The sequence below is a fragment of the Asterias rubens genome, chromosome 7 (assembly GCF_902459465.1).
Source record: "Asterias rubens chromosome 7, eAstRub1.3, whole genome shotgun sequence".
NCBI classification, from domain to species: Eukaryota; Metazoa; Echinodermata; class Asteroidea; order Forcipulatida; family Asteriidae; genus Asterias; species Asterias rubens.
Genome location: NC_047068.1, coordinates 17,702,589 through 17,722,875, shown reverse-complemented (window position 1 = coordinate 17,722,875; position 20,287 = coordinate 17,702,589). Strand labels below are relative to the sequence as shown.

The window sequence follows — 20,287 nt, the reverse complement described above, 5'->3', positions numbered from 1 at the left end:
ACTTTTGCTGCCAAGTCGGTAGCAAAAGTCCAAACTGATGGAAAACAAATAATCATTCACCTTGGATTTGTTTATAAGACAATTTTTGGAGAGTTTGCGTTTGATTGGTAATTATTGGCATACAATACTATGAATAATTCAATAAAAAAACTGGTGAAGAGTTTGTAAAAAGCCCTCATGGCTTTGCTACTCGCTGTTTGACTTGTGGGAGTGGTCTCCCTTTCCAGTCGCTTTTGACCGCGGCTCTTTAAAGCGTTCCAAGCCACGAAGGCCTTGATAAAAGGCTAAGTTGTGATCGATCTCACCCATAGCCATTTGCCATTTTTTCCCAGCATGTCTTACTCACTTGTATCCCATGAAATTGGTTTGTTAAAGTGTGCCAGCATCTGGCATATTTAAATTACCCGTGAGCCTCCTTTATACCATCCATGCCATCCTTTATTTAGACAGCTGGACTGAATATACACCTTGGTTGGAGTTGGTTTTCTTCATCGCATCTGATGAAGTACATGTAGTTGTTGCTACGAAAGCTTATAATTTTAGCTTATAATTTTAGCGCTTTATAAGAAGCCACTATTGTTATTATACTTTTACCTTTGCACCTTCATTAACCATTATTAACACAAATCCAAAAGCTTAATCATTTCTTGAAGCCTTTATAACAAAAAGAACAGTTGAACCTACGACCAGATGAATGGCAACTGAGCAATCGAGCCATAATGTTTGTGGTCTTCTTTTGTCAACATCTTTGTTATCTATGTCCCTTGTGATTTATTACTTTGATTTATTGCATTTTTAAGCTGAAATAAATAAATAAATAAATAAATAATTATTAAGACTGTTGTTAAAACAAGTCTTTAAAATTTATTTGCTGCCCAATATCCTTCAAGTTGAACGTCTTTGCATATAACTGTAAATAGATTCATTTAGAGGTATAAAAAAACTAAAATATTTTGTTTTCTGTATCTTTTATTATATTTTATAAAACATTTTTTGTTTGCATCATGAGCTTTGTAAAAAACCTGCATTTAGTTTATACTTTTACGAACCCTAACTTGAGCAAAATAAAAAATTACACGTTGTGATAATATCGAGATTGTTTCTTCATCATTTTGATTAACTTTTGCACTTAGTGCACCTTCTATAGACCTTGCACCAGCCGCGCAGCAAGTTGACTGGTCTCTAGAATGTCCCCCTGTCCTTATTCCCATGGATAAGGCCATGGATAAGGACAGGTGTTGGCTTTGTAGAGTTTAGCTGCGAATCTCCAGAACTATGTACGGCCATGTGAAAAGATGCAAATTCAAAGGGCTCAACAGCAGGGCCCTTTTTCATAAAACATGTAAGCAGCCGTTTTGTGCTTACGGACCGCCATTAGAAGAATTTCTGATTTATAAAGTTTTTTACTGTAAGCATGGGTAAATGCTGGCTAACCCACGGTAAGCTCACGAGTGACAGCAATTTTCTACTTATTTGAGAAAACATGGTGAAATACTTTTATGCTATTGCACATTTTTCTGCAACAGTAAGCAGTAAACAGTTTTTTAAGTTGGCCCCTGATCTCTGGCGTAGGTCACGAGCCTTGAAGTGTGACATTAGATCATGTTCAGGCTCACTGGTCCCCTGTTTTTATCCGCAAGAACTACAAAGCCAGCAACTGGTCTCAGATTCCCAATGATATCAGTGGATAAACTTGCAGTGACATGGTTTTATATTTTTGTGTTTTGATTGGTCTGCTCGAAATGATGTAGTTGTTAAGCCGTTTTTTAACTAATTGATAACCAGGCCTTGGAAGGACCAGATTATCTAGTATAGGCACTAAGCCCTGGGCCTCTGATGAATCGAGGGTTTACAAAATACAACAGAGAAAGAACTCCTGCTAATTTGATTTGTTTTAATTTTGTTATCATCTCTCTTGATTTTAGGAAGCTTTGGAGTAGAGTGCAAAGCTTTACTGCAAATCCCAACACATGGTATTACAATCCATTGCTTAAAAATGCTATGAAATCAGCCTTTGAATCTAGTGCTTAGGGAACACATGTGCCTAGGGTACACAGAACATTAGTGCCAAGGGAACACTGGTTTATAAATTAAAATGAATTTTGCTTTAGTTCAAGATTCTGCTTAAGTTCAAATTCACAACTTTTGTTAGCTACTCTTTACTTTAATCAAATAGCATTTTCCTTGTTTCCATCATACTTGTGAGAATTTAAATGTCACTGGAATGTATTTTTTAAATGTATTACAACAGTTGACATTATGGGGCCAGTCCATATAAACTTATCTGGGGTTGAATTCACAAAGTGCTAAAATTGACAAATTAATAGTTGTCAGTTTTACCGTGAAATCGACCCTTGGTTCTAGACCATATTTACACACTGCAGTTGGCACTGGCGGGCCAGTCACAATATTGACCAGCCTTGTTCCAATGCAAACCTGGAGGGCAAGTCTTCACGAATGTAGTACCTCCATGGCAATGGATGTACGTGGTACAGCTACCAGGGTCAGCGTACAAGCCATCAGCCTTGTTGGCACATGAGAAGGAGCTACCAGGGGCGTCAGTACCAGGGGGTGGTGGTGGGGCATGAGTACCTATGGGTGGGTTTGGGCCTGGACCTCCTCCATTCCCGCTGGTGGGTGCTGGTGGTTGTGGAGAATTATCTGAACAAAATCACAAATACGGAGAAGAATAAGATTATTACTCAAACTGGAAATGCCATCATATCTATGACTCTACTAAGATCTGGGTCCCAGTTTCAGATTTTTTTTGTCAGCTGTGATTCTCACTCCTGCTTAAAAGACACCTTCTCTATCGGTTGTGGCCGAGCGGTTTAGTGCACTACCTCAGTTACCCTGTTCTTGACCTTGGTGCCCCTAAAAAAGTTTCCTATAGACTTTACGATTTTCCAGTGCCCCTTTTCAGAATGAAATTGACCTTTAAGATGATCTTCAAGTGCCATACAAAAGGCTCCTGTCAGTTTGTGAAGACGTTTTATTCACACGTGAGCTTGGTGTTGGTATTGCATAGCAGTACACCTTCAAGTCGGTTCATTCATTGAACATTTTCTTCTGTTAAAGGCAGTGGACACTATTGGTACATACTCAAAATAATTATTAGCATAAAACCTTACTTGGTAACGAGTAATGGGGAGAGGTTAATGGTATAAAACATTGTGAGAAACGGCTCCCTCTGAAGTGACGTAGTTTTCAAGAAAGAAGTAATTTTCCACGAATTTGATTTTGGGACCTCAGATTTAGAACTTGAGGTCTCGAAATCAAGCATCTGAAAGCATACAATTGTGTAACAAGGGTGTTTTTTTCTTTCATAGTTATCTCGCAACTTCGACGACCAATTGAGCTGAAATTTTCACAGGTTTGTTATTTTAAGCATGTGTTGAGATAAACCAAGTGAGAAGACTAGTCTTTGACAATTACCAATAGTGTCCAGTGTTTTTAATGACTTGTTCTATGCATGAGAATAGTGATACCGCCATAGTTATGACACAGGGCTGAATCTCTGTTAAAAGTAACAAGCTGTCCTTTGTTATTTTTTAACAAGGATATGTTTCACACAGACTGTTTTTTGTGCATTGTTTCAGTTAACATGAATGAAATTCTAGTCAAGGTCTCTTGTTAAAAATTGTCTCGTGTGAAAGGATGTCTGTCACAACAACTTTTGCCGATAGAGCCTTCTCAGTTTACATATGGACCCCAACTCTGGAATAAACTTCCAAATCACACAGGGACACAACATCCTTCAACACATTAAAGTCACTTCTGTAAGCTCTTGTTGCATGAGTTCACCATTAATGACTTATATATTTCATCTGTGCCTCAGCGCCTTTAAGCAAACCTTTGATTTAGGCACTTCATAAATTGATTTTGATTGATTGATTGATTGATTGATAGGTTATAACCAACTTACCAATTCCTAATTCCCTGTTGATGCTTTTCATGAGTGGCCATGTCTCACCACACTGACCTGTGAAGTCATCTAGGTCAATGGCCCACACCATCGCACCTCCGAGACCCTTGCTCTGCAGAAACTCAACCTAATTTTAAAGGGAGGGTAAAAGTTAATCAAAACTTTTCTTAAATCATAATGTCGGGACCATCTAACCAAAAGGCTTCAAATATTTCATTGTTCAACCAAATCTATTTGAAAATTTACCCTGTCAGTTTCCAATTCGTTTTATTAGTTGACATTTGAAATGACAAGTTGCATCCCATAAAGGTGATCCCTCTGCTGCCACGTCCAATATGTCTTGGTTTGTATCAAAATTTGGGTGTTATCCCAGGCTTGATATTCTTCCAACTTTAGTCTGTTTTCCTAACATTTTTGTTGTGCCCTCAGAAAAATATTAGAAGTTATTATTAGTAAGGCCTGAAAAGTCCTTCAGAGCCTTCACTTTGTGTATTAGGCCCTGGCCAGCCCTTGTATTTGATATAAGGTTCCTACTTTTTTTTCAAGGACCAAATACCCTGCCTGCTAAACGGTAGTCACAGGTTGAAAGGCTTCTAACTGGCACTCTCCATTAATGACGTTCAAAAAGAGAGACTGCAAATGGTGGACCCTATTGTCCTCTTTTGGTATAGGTCCCTGCTTTGAATGTGTATACCTTCTCACCTTTTGTTTAATACTGCGGGGATTATCGTATCCAACCCACTGGTCGCCCTTGAAGGCGTAGACAACCTGTCTGTCTGTGTCCCATGCTGAAGTCATACCATGCTTGAGGTCCATACAGATCTGGAACCAAGAGTAACTCGTCCTATTTTAGTATAATCTTAAGGTCTGCGTGCTACAGTGCAGGGTTGGGACTCGTCCTAAGTCCTAAGATTAGTCTTAAGTTAGGAAGAGTTTTGTAAAATCAACGGATGAAGTAACTAGTAAACTAGTACTACGAGATGAGTACAACTTATTCAGAAGTTTTTTTTTCTCAAAGCTATTAGTGTTGTCTTGATGATTCAAACTGTACGCGTACTCTAGTCTCTAGAATGTGGCATGGGGGAAAAGGCTCTTTTTTAAGAGGTATCAAAGCACCCCTATTCATTTCTCATGGAATAGCGGTTAAGAACAATGGACTCAAGCACTGATGTTTCTGACTAGCAGAGTGTGGGTTCAAGTCCCGACGTGATTTAAGCTTGCGTCCTTTCTCATGGGTCGTAAAGCAGTTGGTCCCTGTGCTGTGTATTGCACGTTTAAAAAAAACATCTAAAGCTTGCTGAAACTTTGTTTGATTTTCTTTTGTGGCTTGATTATTATGTCTAGTAAAGTCTGTCCTGAGCCAATATGGCTCATTAGGCCGGTGTTTCTATTTGGTTTTATTGACATTAAACATCTGAGAATATTTTTATTCCCCATGGAAAGGATGCCAAGTCATCCTAATATACTCCCCAACTCTCGCTGGTACCCATTTGAACTCCTTGGTGGAAAGAAGCAATTATGATATGGTACCTTGCTCAAGGACACAAGTGTAGCACCTACCAGGCCAGGATTCGAACCCACATTCTATTAATTACAGAACTTGAGTCCACCGCCTTAGACCGCTCGACCACGACACCCCACTAGTGTATTATCTATGTCTAAACAATTAAATTTGACACTACTCTAGAATTGCAAGAGTCTGGGGTTTGAATCCCACCCAAGTAATATGCCTGTGATTTTTTTCACAGAACTCGTGAAAGTACTGAGTATATACAGTGCTAGCACACATCGATGCAAGGGTAAAACCAAATAAACTGCGTCAAATAATATGACGTTACCATTCAAATACCTGTGCCACAACTTGGTGCATGCGTTTGCCATAGAAATCAAACTAGGAACACTGCGTGCTTCATTGATGTACGCTTTTAGATCATAGAGCTATAAATTAAAATTTAAATCGTTCCGTAGCCACGCAACACATCAAACATGTCTGCACCCAGGGTGGCTTCAAACTGCAGAGCAAGTTAGCGCTCTAGTCAATATATAGCTCTATGGTTTAGATGCGTATAAGGCCTGCCTACATTAACATTTTGGCCACTTTCATAGAAACAAAGGGGTTATTCGATAGTTACGGTCTACTAATAGAAATGACAGTGTTTTACTTTTTACCTCGTAGTAAGACAGGAAACCACCTTCACGTGTGTACTTTCCTGGAGTGCCGCCGGATTTAGCTGGGGCACCGATATATGTCTGGCTGCTGCTCAAAGTGAAGCTCCTACCGTATGTTCCAATACCAAGGATCAACTTAGATGGTGGGCAACCGCCATTAAGCCATTGGTTCACTGCATGCTCCTGCAAGAAAATAGAGTGTCCATTTTTTAGACTTCTGTGCTTCCTACCAAGTAAGGTGTCAATTTTTGTGGAGAAGTTACCAACAGTATACCCTGCCTTTAAAGTGACCATACTCTGTAAATATGAAACAATTTAACACTTACAACATTCAGCGTCCCGGCAGCACCGGTCTCAGATGGGGCTTTGTAGAGTCCAGCATGGTGCCCTGTGAACTTTTCCCAGGATCCATGCAAATCGTATGCCATCAAATTAATGAAGTCAAGGGACCTATCAACACAAAAACAAGTTTCATCTGTAAACTTAGCAAACAATTTAAGCACAAGATATTTGGTCAGTTCATGCATGTATTACACAAATTAATATCAAAACAATGGTGTAGCCTAATTTATGTTCACTGTTAATATTGAGTTAATATTTCTACTGAAGTTGCAAGGTAACTTTTCAATTCTTCAATCCAGAATGCCCGAGCAGTTGTTAGTTGGTAATAAAATTTGGGCTCAATTGGTCATCGAATTTGCAAGAGAATAATGAAAGAAAAACACCCTTGTTGCGTTGTCTTGTGTGCTTTCAGATGCATACTAAAAGGCTTCAGCTGAATTCTTTTACTATTTGAGTGAGAAACTACCTCTTTTTCAAAAAGTATGTTACTTTATAGAGGGAGCAATTTCTCACAGTGTATTATACTATCAACAGCTCTCCATTGCTCATTACCAAGTATGTTTTTATGCTAACAATTATTTGGAGTAATTACCAACAGTGTCCAGTGCCTATGTTACTTACTGTGCTACCAAGTCAATCTCGTATGCGCCTTCAATGGTGCTCTTGCCTGCAGCAACTGCTGATGTAAGGAGAAGTGGGGCCTGGCCGGTCGTGGCCCCTTCTGAATCATAAGCTACTCTCAGCTCCTGAAGAAAAACATCAAATTAAAGCATTTATCCATTAGCAATGTTTCATCCATTAGTTCCACTTTAACAAATTACAGTTAAGTTAGTTTTATATTGGGCATTGGACATTCACGTAGGTTTGTACAGTGAATGTCTACCTTTTATATTTTCATATTGGTCATTGGACATTCACAAAGGTTTGTACAGTGAATGTATCCTTGTTATATTTCCATGTTGGGCATTGTACATTCACCTAGGTTTCTACAGCAAATGTCTACTTTTATATTTCCAAATTGGACATTGGCCTTTCACATAGGTTTGTACAGTGAATGTAAACTATTTATATTTCGATATCACATTCATTTAGGTTTGTACTGTGAACGTCAACTTTTTATAATTTGATATTGGACATTGTACATTCACATTGGTTTGTACAGCGAATGTCAACTTTTTATAGTTCGATATTGGTCACTGGACATTCATATAGGTTTGTGCAGCAATGTCTATATCTCCAAAATGAAAAGTAAACATTCACTGTACCAACCGTACCTGGATGTCCAATATTGAAATAGCAAAGTAGAGGTTTACTGGAAAGGTCATGGGGCTGTATTCCATGGGAAAGAGATAGTGTGAAAAGGGCCCATGGTGCTTAATCCCTCCACGACCACTTACCTGTACCAGAGCGGTGAACCTCTGTTTGTCTTCTGGTGGACTGCCTCGACTTCCAGGGTACTCCCAGTCAAGATCGAGTCCATCAAACCCCCTCGTTCGCAAGAAGGTGATTGATTGTTGAATGAAAGTATTCCTATTAGCTGCTGTTGCCACCATGGCGCTGAACGTAGCGGTACCGTGGTTCCAGCCTCCAACCGCAAGAAGCGTCTTCAACTTGGGGTGCTTTTCTTTCAGGTTGTTGAAGGCTTCATAGCTTCCCATACTCCAGTCCGTTGACTCATCGTTCCACTCGAAGGCCACCAGTTCGTGGTTTACAAGTTTAGCAAAACTGAAGATCAAGTGGGTACAAAGAGACGGGTCCAAGTCGCTCACCTTGAACTTACCAATCCCTGGGCGATACTGCGCCCAGTTGGTGAAATAACACACCACTTTGGCTGAGAAAATGCACAATATTTAACTTTAAAAACGAGTATGTGGTTAAATAATCAATGTTGAATATGGCGTGCTGAGGCCGCGCAGTTTAAAGAGCTCTGGTGTTGCGAGTGTGGGTTGACTACCGGTCTGAGACGCACTTTGCTGCGTCCTTCGGATGGGACGTAAAGCCGTAGGTCCCGTGTGTTGTGTTATGCATGTACAATAGCCCAATGTGTTGTACATTGGTCTCATAAATCCACAAGTTTAATATAAAAACTGCATCATGTTTGTGTACGTCAAGTGCCTTAATTACCTTATCGGTAGAGACGTGCGTCATATGGAATGAGATCGAATGTAGTCAAAGTGAGGCTGGAAATGCCAAAAATGGTCTGGTACCTGTCTGGTGTACAGTGCATTTATTTATGTTGCAAACTGGGAACTTGACAAGATGGAATCAGTTTAACCAAAGTGAAGTAGGAAGTGCAAGTAGCCTGGTACCGTTCTGGTAAAGATTTTGGTAATGGATTTATTTGTTTTGCACATAGGGAGCTTGATGAGATGGTGTAAGTATGATAAAGTCTATTGCTACGTCACTTACAATCATCGCTCTCGATGTCGCGTGTGTTAACCGCCAAAGGGCCGGCGTAGGCAGCGACCACACACAGGCACAGCAACAAAAGCTTCATCGTTGGTTTTGAGACTTAGTCCGCAAATTACGAGTAGAACTATTTGATGAGAAATCAACAGAACAAATACTAGAGGGAATGTATACGTTTGGTAGTCACTCTTTTAAATGATTGGCAATCCAAACTTTCTTTGCAGCAGATTTCGATAATGTCATTTAATTTGAGAATCATTTCACTTCGAAGTAATCTAGTTATGGAAAAATATGTCAGTTTTTATATCCCAAAATTTGGATTGAGAAATGTTAATGTCAGATACGTTTCCAAGTACGTATTTTTTGCTGCATAGGCTTCTTTAACAAGATTAATTGCAATGCCAATGATTTTCAAGAATGGTTACCAAAAGACAAATAATCCACAGTCACTGGACACTATTGGTAACTACTCAAAATAATTATTAGCATAAAACCTTATTTGGTAATGAGTAATGGAGAGCTGTTGGTAGTATAAAACATTGTGAAAAACGGCTCCCTCTAAAGTGACGTAGTTTTTGAGAAAGAAGTAATTTTCCATGAATTTGATTTCGAGACCTCAGTTTTAGAATTTGAAGTCTCGAAATCAAGCATCTGTGAAAGCACACAACTTCATGTGACAAGGGTGTTTTTTCTTTTATAGTTATCTCGCAACTCCGACGACCAATCGAGCTCAAATTTTGTTTCAGGTTTGTTATTTTATGCATATGGTGAGATACACCATGTGATAAGACTGGTATTTGACAATTACCAATAGTGTCCATAGTGTCTGTAAGCATCCAATCACTGGAAATGAAGAAAACAAGAAAGGCACAGCCTAAAAGGAGTACATAAACAGCATTAGAGGGAAGGTACACGTTTGGTACTTACTCAGAACAAATATTAACTTAAAAACTGACTTGGTAACGAGCATCTGAGAGCTGTTGATATTATAAAACATTGTGAGAAACGGCTCCCTCTGAAGTAGCATAGATTTTTAAATAGAGGTAATTTCTCACTAAAATAATAAAAGACTTTTATTCCTATCTGAAAGCACGCAAATTCGTCCAACAAGAGTGTTTTTCTTTCATCATTTTCCCCCAATTCCGATGACCAATTGAGCTCAAATGTTCACAGGTTTGTTATTTTATGCATAATATGTTGAGATACACCAAGTGAGAACACTGGTCTTTGACAGTTACCAATAGTGTACCTTCCCTTTAGAACTAGCGTTGTAAACTTTGTATATGAAGATACCGGCGTGGATTTTCAGATGCGATATGAGAACCCAAGTAACGACAATAACCACCAGCATATAGTCAAGACCCACTATATAGAGTTGCTTAAAGGCAGTGGACACTATTGGTAATTGTCAAAGACTAGCCCTCACAGTTAGTGTATCTCAACATATGCATAAAATAACAAACCTGTGAAAATTTGAGCTCAATTGGTCGTCGAACTTGCTAGATAATAATGAAAGAAAAAACACCCTTGTCACACAAAGTTGTGTGCGTTTAGATGGTTGATTTCGAGACCCCAAGTTCTAAACTTGAGGTCTTGAAATCAAATTCGTGGAAAATTACTTCTTTCTCGAAAACTATGGCACTTCAGAGGGAGCCGTTTCTCACAATGTTTTATACCATCAACCTCTCCCAATTACTCGTTACCAATGAAGGTTTTGTGCCAATAATTATTTTGAGTAATTACCAATAGTGTCCACTGCCTTTAAAGAAAAAGTGACTAAGCACAAAACAAACTTTTGCTGGCAAGAGTAAAGTATATCCAGACAAAATGCCACCCAGCACTGACTGCCACTCCTATTTTCTGTGTCTGCTTAAAGGCACTGTATGCTTTTGGTAATTTCTCAAAACTTCCTAAAACCCGACTTGGAAAAGAGCAAAGGAGAGCTGTTGGTAATATAAAACGTAATGAAAAACAACTCCATCTGAAGTAGCGTATTTTTTAGGTGGGAGGTAATTTCTCACTCGGGCAATTATTTAAATCTGAAAAAGACTTCAGAAATGAAGCCTTTTTCAGGCATCTGAAAGCACACTCACCGGCGTGAAGTTGGTTACTTATTTGACGTTGGACGTTCAATATTGAACGAGTAACAGTTACCGGTTTGACATTCGATTTAAGTGCATGTTCAGTACGAACATATAAATCATTCATTTGAAAGCACACTCAAGTTGTGCAACAAGGGTGTTTTTTCTTGCATTTTTTTCTTGCAACTTTGACGTCCATTGAGCCAAAATGTTAACAGTTTTTATTGTTTGCAGGTGTTGAGAGACACCAATTGGAATACTGGTCTTTGACAAACTTACCAAACGTGTCCAGTGCCTTTATGCAGTGTCTTTATGCTGAGCAAAATGTTGTGCTGCAACTCTATGAAATCGTGCCCAGGTATTAGGACTTAAAACCTGCAGCAAGCCCCATTTTCGGCAGGCCGGTGTTCGACAAAGATTTAACACATAGTATGAAAACCACAAATGAAAAAGAAACCAACTTACCAATCCGGAAGGCGATGCTTCGGAGAGAGTGTAGAATGGTTGATTCTGAAGGCCTTTTTATAGGAAAGACCTGAAGTATCAATCTTATCAACTGAGGCCAAAAATGTTTGCAGAAGGGAAAGTCCAATAATCATCATTAGATAATTGCTTGTAACTTAGCAGATGTTTAAACAAACACTGATCGTGTTTTTTGATTATTTATTTTGTTACCTTTGTTCGTGTTTTTATCAGTGCCAAGTCACCTGTCTGTCGTCTTATCATGTTATTCTCATCTTCAGTTTGATAAAACAATATTGATGAAGTCTGTTTCATGATTCTGATTTCTCACAACGATTCAACAGTTTACAGAGTACCCTGGTTATTTAAGTGGTGCTGAACGAAATGTTGTTTCCAGGCACCTTTTAGCTACTTGACAATTTGTTCCACATGAGATCTAGGTGAGCATAGTTGGGCAAAAGCACTCTAAACGAGAAAACTATCGTTTTCTAAACTGGTTGACTCTAATCAGAGCATTAAAAATGAGATTTTCATAATAGTCATACGAATAGGTTCTGACGTGCCGACAACTTAAACTAACTTAAAGAAGCTATGTCAGATTTTTGGCCCCTAACATTAAAACATAGATTTTTTTTAGTGAATGGTATTTCAAAGAGTATCACCCGCTCAAACGAAAACAAGTTTAACTGTTACTTATAATGGTCAGGAACCATGACCAAAATTTAAAACGTTTCTTTCAAAACACATAAGAATTGGTCACGTGATATAATGTCGGGATCCCGACAAAAACTAATTTTGGCACTTTATTTCACTGCTACTAATAATTGGCGGACTTTTTCGAGCAATGGCTCAAAATGAAAGCTTGTAACTTTCTCGACCCCCATCAAAATACCTATTGAATTTATAATCAAAATTTTTGGGTCTAATCGGCCAAAATCTGACATAGCAACTTTAATGCCTAAAATGAACATAGGGGTCCTATAGATCAGACCTAACCAGTGTTACTCCAGCTCAAATCTACGACCAGTTTTTTTTCACATGTTTGTTTTGTTTACAAAAGATGAATTTCCATATGACGTCAGTGACCGCCATATTTGATGTAAAACAATAGAAACGTGCGCGCATGTTACATGTACATGTACGCGTTGCGCACGATTCTCAGCCAATGGTAGCCTTTTGCGCACGTTTCATCAAAGATGGCGGCCATCAATTGATTGTGTGGTATTGTTTGCCAACATCTTCATGCAATTCGGATTCAACCTAACATAAACTCAGGCTGTTGCTTCGGTTTGAAGATGACATTCATTGCTTTGCCACACAGCCGAATCAGTCTAACTTGACGACTGTGATGTCATTCAAAACAATTGGCCTAGTATAGGTTTTATTGTTCACATAAAGAAATTCAAATGAACACAACTTGAATTCTTCTACCTCGTAATTATTTACTCTTTGATCATTTTCAGACCCAGAGAATATTCTTACAAGATTCTTAAACATGAGGGCACTTATAGCCTATCTAGTGCGAATTGGGCTTAGAAAGAAAAGACATTTAAACTTTGAATGTGTTTGACACATCACAGACAACGAATTAGTTATTAGCATCAATTCACCATGTTGTTAGAAAATAATTTTACTATCAGTATAATTAATTAACCTTCTTGAAATCAACGCTATGCATTACGCCGCTACCACTAACACGCCTTATCATTATTTTCCAATGGGAATTTGTTGGTGATGCTTGATGGCAACTGGTAAACCAATCGTTGTCAGAGATGTGCGCATGCCCATAACTACAGTAAACAATTAGCCGATGTCACACTTCGAGGCTAAAGATAAAGACATGAGCCCAGTCTGAATTGAAATTTACGTCTTTAGCCACAATGCGTTCAAAAGTACTCCATTGCATTTCAAACATGCTACAATAATTTGAGGAAAATCAATAATTTCCTCTTCCATATACAACAAGGATGACTTTTATATGTCGATCAATACCATAGAGCAGTTCACAGCGTTCATATTTGAAGTAAACTAATTTATATTGTACATTGAATATGAACTGTCAACAAACCTTAGAGTAATGCACCAAACCAGCTCTGTTTCGAGTTGCATATCAATAGGTGCACACTGGGTGTGTTTGCATAACGAATACCACCTTGTTTTCCCTCTTTCTGACCATTAAAGGCACTGGACACCTTTGGTTGTCAAAGACCATTCTTCTCACTTGGTGTATCCCAACATGCATAATATAACAAACAATTTTGTCTCAATATTGGTCGTCGAGGTTATGCGAGAATAATGATGAAAAAACACCCTTGTCGCACAAGGTGTGCCTTTATAGATGCCTTGAATTCGAGACCTCAGCTGGGGTCTCTTATTTATTTCAAATATTTTAGTGAGAAATTACTTATTTCTCAAAAACTACGTTACTTCAGAGGGAGCCGTTTCTCACACTGTGTTATACTATCAACAGCTCTCCATTGCTCGTACCAAGTAAGTTTTATGCAAACAAAATTATTTTATTATTGTTGAGTAATTACCACAGTGTCTAGTGCCTTTTAAATCATCACAGAAAGTCAATAACTGTAAATGATTAAATAAAATAACTGCTCATGGACAGCATAAAAAGAACAATCACTTTGTGATTGTATATCACAATTTCGTTGCTCGAAAATGACCCATGAATAGACAGTTTTGTTAAGCTGCTATTGCTCACACCCCAGACCATGGTCCAATTTCACAGAGCTGCTTAAGCAGAAAATATTGCACAAGTGCTTAGCAGAAATAAGCAGCTCCATAGTGCATATGGAATTGTATTTTTGGCTCTGGTAACCCTATTCTGGCATGCATAATGTTGTCGAAATGCCGTTCTCTGCTTAGCAAAATGAGCCAGAAACCAGTCACAAATGGTGTTGGATTGTAATTTGGCTGGTTACCTTTTTTCCTGGTTAGCATCAGTTTGGTTTGCTTAGCTAAGTGCTTAGTAACTTAAGCAGCTCTTTGAAATTTGGGAAAGGCGGCCGGAAAGTTCCGAATGTTGTCATTAGTAAAGTCTAGTACCCCCCCCCCCCAGTTTGTCTGTTTTTACAGGTCCTTCAATTTGCTATGGCAAACACATTTGAGGGAGTGTGAACACAATATTCTGTTAATAACCTAATCATAAATAAGAATATGATAGTTAAAAACGTACGTAATACACCAGATGATGGACTGCACGTTTATGACAGAAGAAGAAGAAATGCAGTTTTCTTATGACATTATTTCCATGTGACGTGTAAACGAGAAATGACCAAAGAAATTTCGTTTTTAAAAAAGGACTAAAGCCCGGTTCATACTTCCTGCGAATGCGAATGCGAAGCGAATTAGACGTGAATTTGACGTCACACCCTCCTTTCGCAGCGATATACACAAGGCAGTAGAGCAAAGGGCAACTGCTGCGAATTATTCGTTGCGAATTTGTGACGTCAAGATTCGCTTCGCATTCGTTCGCATTCGCAGGAAGTATGAACCGGGCTTACTGCTCGTTGCGAAGGACACACAATTATTGCTAACAATAATTCCACCAGTTATGTTAAGTTACGGGAGATGATGACCTGCGTCGTAATGGAAGGTTCCAGTTGGTTTAAGGGTAAATTAGCTTTAAAGTGGCTCCAGTTTGAACAAACAAGAAGATTGCACAGCAACTTATTTCTACAAGTGTGGAGACATTTTTAAAGGGCGGGCACGGGATCTATTATGCAAATTAGGTGTGCACTGTTGACCAAGCGCCGTAATGTTTTATAACACCTGCATAAATTAGGTTCTAGTCAAGTTAAAATTACTAGAACAGTTCTGCCATTCCAGAAGATCGTCTTGATTTCTGCTGTAGAGCTGGATGTCTGAGATGTTAATGTTGGAAACTTCGCAGAGAGGTTCTGAGCCCAGTTCATCCAGTCGGTCCTTGGTGCAGACGCATGGGGTCTGCACGGGGACCATCCAGCGGTACCGTGTCAGAGAGTCCGCGGTGGTCAGCATGCCTATACCACAGACCATTGCTGAGGTGGGACAATAATAAAGTGAGAGAATGGAATTAATGTAAGTAGGATTTGAAACTTTGCATGGTGGAAATACGATATGGAAAGGTTTGTGGTAACGTCATGTAATGACTATTAATTAATGAAATTAATGAAACAGTGTAGCAAACTGCTTATCAACTGGTTTGTAATCTCATGTGAGGTTTGCGGTGTAGCACCTGGTTATACTCACAACGTGCAAAGTTTCAAATCCTTCTTAAAGGCAGTGGACACTATTGGTAATTGTCAAAGACTAGTCTACACAGTTGGTGTATCTCAACATATGCATAAAATAACAAACCTGTGAAAATTTGAGCTCAAAATACCCTTGTCACACGAAGTTGTGTGCGTTTAGATAGTTGATTTCGAGACCTCAAGTTCTAAACTTGAGGTCTTACAATCAAATTCGTGGAAAATTACTTCTTTCTCGAAAACTATGGCACTTCAGAGAGAGCCATTTCTCACAATGTTTTATACCATCAACCTCTCCCTATTTACTCGTCACCAAGAAAGGTTTTACGCTAATAATTATTTTGAGTAATTAACAATAGTGTCCACTGCCTTTAATTAATTGTGAAATACAACATTGCATGCTATAATGGCTTCATATTTCGACCCATCAGAGTCTTATCAAAGGCAAAAAGCCTGGTTCGAATGTGACGCCATTATTACACTTAAACGTCACTCAAGGGTGAGCGTGATATTATTTATTAGAAATTACGACTGGGTCGAGCATCGGGGAACGGCTCACCTAGTTGTTTATTTGGGTCGATAAACAACTCATTTTGCTAGACCACATCGCAAAAATGTACTTAAAACAAAGGATCAAGGATTACATGAAAATCTTACCTTGGTTTTGTTGTGCATAGAGAAGTACCACGGCTAGGATTATAACACTTGTATTCATAATGAACATTAGAATATTATTGTCTTGTCTGAGGCTGGACTAAACCAATGTCGATGCCGATACTGACTCTATTGCTTTACTGAGGCAACTGTGAGTGATCGTTCCATTATAGGCTATGTTTTGTTGCAGGTCGATGACTGTTGATTTAATGTAAACACAAGATGCCTTTCAGTCCCGTGCCCTTGATCGATATTTTGGCAATGATGAATTTTTAATGGCAGCATTCCCAATATGAAATCTAAAGAAAAGATTCATCCCCCATATATAATATGTAGGCCTAAACACAAGCCTGATACTTAACGGATGCCTCGAAGGCGATTGCACCGATGCCCGCTGGTCATTTCCGTGGTGCTCTTGAAATGCTCAAATATAAATTTACAATTTCCTCATAGGGTGCCCTTTGCTAATGAGATAATGCCTAGTCTTTGCCCTTTCAAAATCGAAGCATACAGGCCTGTAAACAGATAGCGATAAATATAACAAAAATAAAAAACAAGAGAAAAACGTTATAAACGTTCTTCTTTCTTAGATTTGGGGACAGGGCATTTATAGAAAGCCTATAATATTTTTACAGTTTGAAGACACTGACCAAAATGCAAGCCTATTAATAGACTGTGCAATATGCCATAATGAACTTTGGACCAATCATAACGCACATAAAAGCTTACGTCATACCCACTCATCCAATGAAACCGCACCGTTAGATAAATAAGACGGGTGCCCGTCTGTATTCTAACATGTGCAGATAGGAGAAACAGTTTACCAGTGCTGTGTATTCTTGAGCACGGGAGAGGGCGCACGTCATCGCCACAATTTACAAGATGTCTGCTGAACGATGTTGTCTGCTCCGGAACTGAAGGAGGATTTCCAGCAATTTTAGCGGAGAATTTGAGCAAGACATGTAAGTAAATTGTCAAACTTTTGAGGAAAGCAGAAAGGATTCAATAACAGAGTGAAACGAAGTGAGAAGTGTCACGAGAAAACGGAAATATTGTATTTTTAAATGCGAGCAAACACCTTTTTTATAAAACAAAAAAGTGGATATCTCGTTGAGTCGTATGCAGTGCGGGTGCCTGTGTGAGATATAATTTCTAATATTAATACTTAACATTCTCGGTCGTTCTTTCTTTGGCACTGCACTAAATATTTCTCATTGTAATTTATGGATAACTTTCCGTATGGCGCCACCACTTTTTCACTCATTTTTACAAAAAGGGATATCTCATTGAGGTAAATTAGATACTAATTATTTCAATCATATCGAATGTAAAAGTGGTGGCGCCATACGGAAGCTTTTCCCACTAAGCATGCTAAGGCCAAGACCAGGGGCAACACAGACCATAATATTAATAGCCTCTGTTGCCTGTGTTATTGCAAACGTGTAAGGTGTAGATAGAAGAGTAGATATTACACTTCGTTTCAGCAACACTTCACAATCACTTGTAGACATTCTAGACCCACGGTCAACAAGTTCTCAATTTTTGCAAAAGTCAAAAGACGGCCATTTTACAGAACATGATACATGCAATGAAAGTAGACTCATCATATGCCATGGCATTGTTGTGTCACCAATCTTTTGCACAGAGGCCTAGCTAGACTTGTGGACAAGTCATTAATGGTCCAACGTGGTGAGATAGTCGAGTTGTCACTGCTCTCGCGCGAACTGCTGGTTGCCGACTTCTTATGGGGAGTTGAAGTCGGGCAGCGCGCAGTAGTTGCGCAACAAGTAGTTCGCGCGGAGAGCACCGCTGCAACTCAACTATCTCACCGCGTGGGACCATAAACGACTTGTCCACAAGTCTAAGGCCTAGCCAGAAGTATTTTTGCATTATTGTAGATGCAACAGCATGGATTAATTGTTTGGTTTTTGTCAGAGGCAGGTGCAAGTTTCATATTATAAGGAGCTTCAAATGTCTACAAGCGGTGATAATGTATCTCACACGAACTCATAATGACTAATTTATCTGTATGATGTTACTTTTTATAGGAACAGAAGCAAAGACTGTCTTCTTAGATATACTTCACTACAAGCTCATTGAAGCCACCAGTGAAGCTGACCTCAAAGGACCAGCCCAGGTGTAAAAAAGATAGTTCTTATAACATTGGTGATTGGACCCAAGTTTCTGCTGGGGAGCAATCTCTCCACTCGACAGTTCACCTAAATACCTGGACATCATGTGTGGTAACCTGAGGATATTCCAAATGACTACAACTCATATAGCAAGGTTGAGTGAGAGCTACTGGACCATTCATCCAAGAGTAAAGCAGATCTTAATAGGAACACTCTACTTAAATTGTCGACTTGTCACCCAAGCTCACATTGCAAATGTGATAACATCTTCAAAAGAGCCAAAACAACTCCTTGAAAATGACGACAGCTGAGGCACAAACATGAAGGTAAGCTACCTCTGTATTAGATGGACTGACAAGTATTTGTTGCAGTGAAACCGTAATGGCTCTAATGAGATTAAAATATTATGGCTCGAATACATATAACTCAAAAATTAAAACAGTCCAGTGAAACTTCTTTTGTATGAGAAAACAATTGATTTATTTGATAAATAAATTAGCATAACTTAAACCATCTAGAGACGGAGACTTCAACCTCTCAGACCTAGTCTAACAGCTATTGCTGACCTAGCTTCGCCACTATAACAATACTCTTCCATTTAAATTGGACTGTAGTCATGAGATCAGAAGTCTCGCAAGAGCAGAAGTCTCAAGACAGCAGTCTCGCGAGAGTATAGTCGCATGAGAGCCATTACGCTATCACTGCGACAAACATTGTTGCCTTGTCCACAACTGTCCACAAGTCAGACTACGTCTGTGTATGTTTTGTAAAGGTTGACAGTATTGTATCCAGACCAATTAGTGGTGAGCTCTTGATCAAATTTAGTCCACAACACCGTGGCTACAACTCTGACGGTTGATCAGTTCTTTTACAGAGGCCATGGACTCTGTTACCTTGGTGCCCCTTTAATAGTTTCTCATAGTTTTTAAGATTTTTTTTCCAATGGAAGTGCTCTCTGCAAAAATGAAAATGATCTTGCACTCTCTAAGATGTAAGTTAAAGCCAAGCTTTTTAATGAACAGCCTACCTACATATTGATAACAATGTACATTGAAAACAGATGTTGTAAACAAACTACTCAAAATATGTCTGAGTAAATAAAATACAAACAACTATGGGAGAAATTGCAGTTCACTTTAGGTCATTGCAATTATATACTTAAATAAAACGTAAGTTTTATTGTCTGATACATGAATACAATTTTAGCAAAGGCCTTGTTATAAATATCAAAGCAAGTTTGTGGCTTATAATTTGTTGCCACCAAATTGTTGCCAACTCTCTTCCATCTGCTAGAGAGATAACTAAAACGGAGTTTAGCCAATTACAACCATTTATCAAGTTACAGGTAACCTGTGAGCCTTAATTTAGTGTACCAGCATCAAATTATGTTATTTTGACCAATGACCTTTAAGGAAAAGCTACTCTACAATATTAAGTTCACATTAGTCCAAATCCTCTATATACATTTTAGGAGGAAAATAGCACTAGCTTAAGACTGTTAAAAATATAAACAGCTTAGTTGTATGGTGTTATTAATAGAAAACTTGGAGATTGCATTACCAACTCTGGAGCCACTTAAAGGTGACATTGAATCATAATGATATGTGGTCCTGACAATGAAAGGTCACCATTCTGAATCAACAAAATGTACAGAGTGGAAATGTACATGTAAGCCTATGAGTTTATAGTTAAAATACCGTCAAAGGTTGGGTATGAATCTCTCTATGCTAAAACCAACTGATCATACATATTGAAATAAGAAAAAAAAGCTTGACATTTTCTTAAATGCCAAAATTATCACTGTTAATTTGTACATCAAGCAAAACAATTTGTAGAACAGGGTAAGCAAAGAAAAATAAGCATGTTAGATTG

At 38.6% G+C, this 20,287-nt stretch overlaps 1 protein-coding gene across 1 annotated transcript; it reads right to left on the bottom strand.

Moving 5' to 3' along the window:
* Positions 1-1,880: 1,880 nt before the first annotated feature.
* Positions 1,881-11,412, bottom strand: LOC117292524 (chitotriosidase-1-like). The gene is made up of 9 exons (XM_033774600.1): positions 11,392-11,412; positions 8,846-8,972; positions 7,834-8,267; positions 7,058-7,182; positions 6,421-6,544; positions 6,095-6,277; positions 4,628-4,747; positions 3,926-4,052; positions 1,881-2,661 (listed from the first exon to the last, which is right to left on the bottom strand). The coding sequence occupies exons 2-9, from the start codon at positions 8,931-8,933 to the stop codon at positions 2,372-2,374; spliced, it is 1,491 nt and encodes a 496-aa protein (XP_033630491.1). The 5' UTR covers positions 8,934-8,972; positions 11,392-11,412; the 3' UTR covers positions 1,881-2,371.
* Between the last annotated feature and the right edge of the window lie 8,875 nt (positions 11,413-20,287).

What these genes read in the sequence shown, in the direction of transcription:
- LOC117292524 (XM_033774600.1), bottom strand. Translation starts at nt 8,933, where the DNA reads ATGAAGCTTTTGTTGCTGTGCCTGTGTGTGGTCGCTGCCTACGCCGGC. An exon ending in GTTTCCTGTCTTACTACGAG is followed by an intron (nt 4,748 to 6,094) that starts GTAAAAAGTAAA and finishes TCTTGGTTCCAG; the next exon opens with ATCTGTATGGACCTCAAGCA. An exon ending in CAACAGGGAATTAGGAATTG is followed by an intron (nt 2,662 to 3,925) that starts GTAAGTTGGTTA and finishes GATTTTGTTCAG; the next exon opens with ATAATTCTCCACAACCACCA.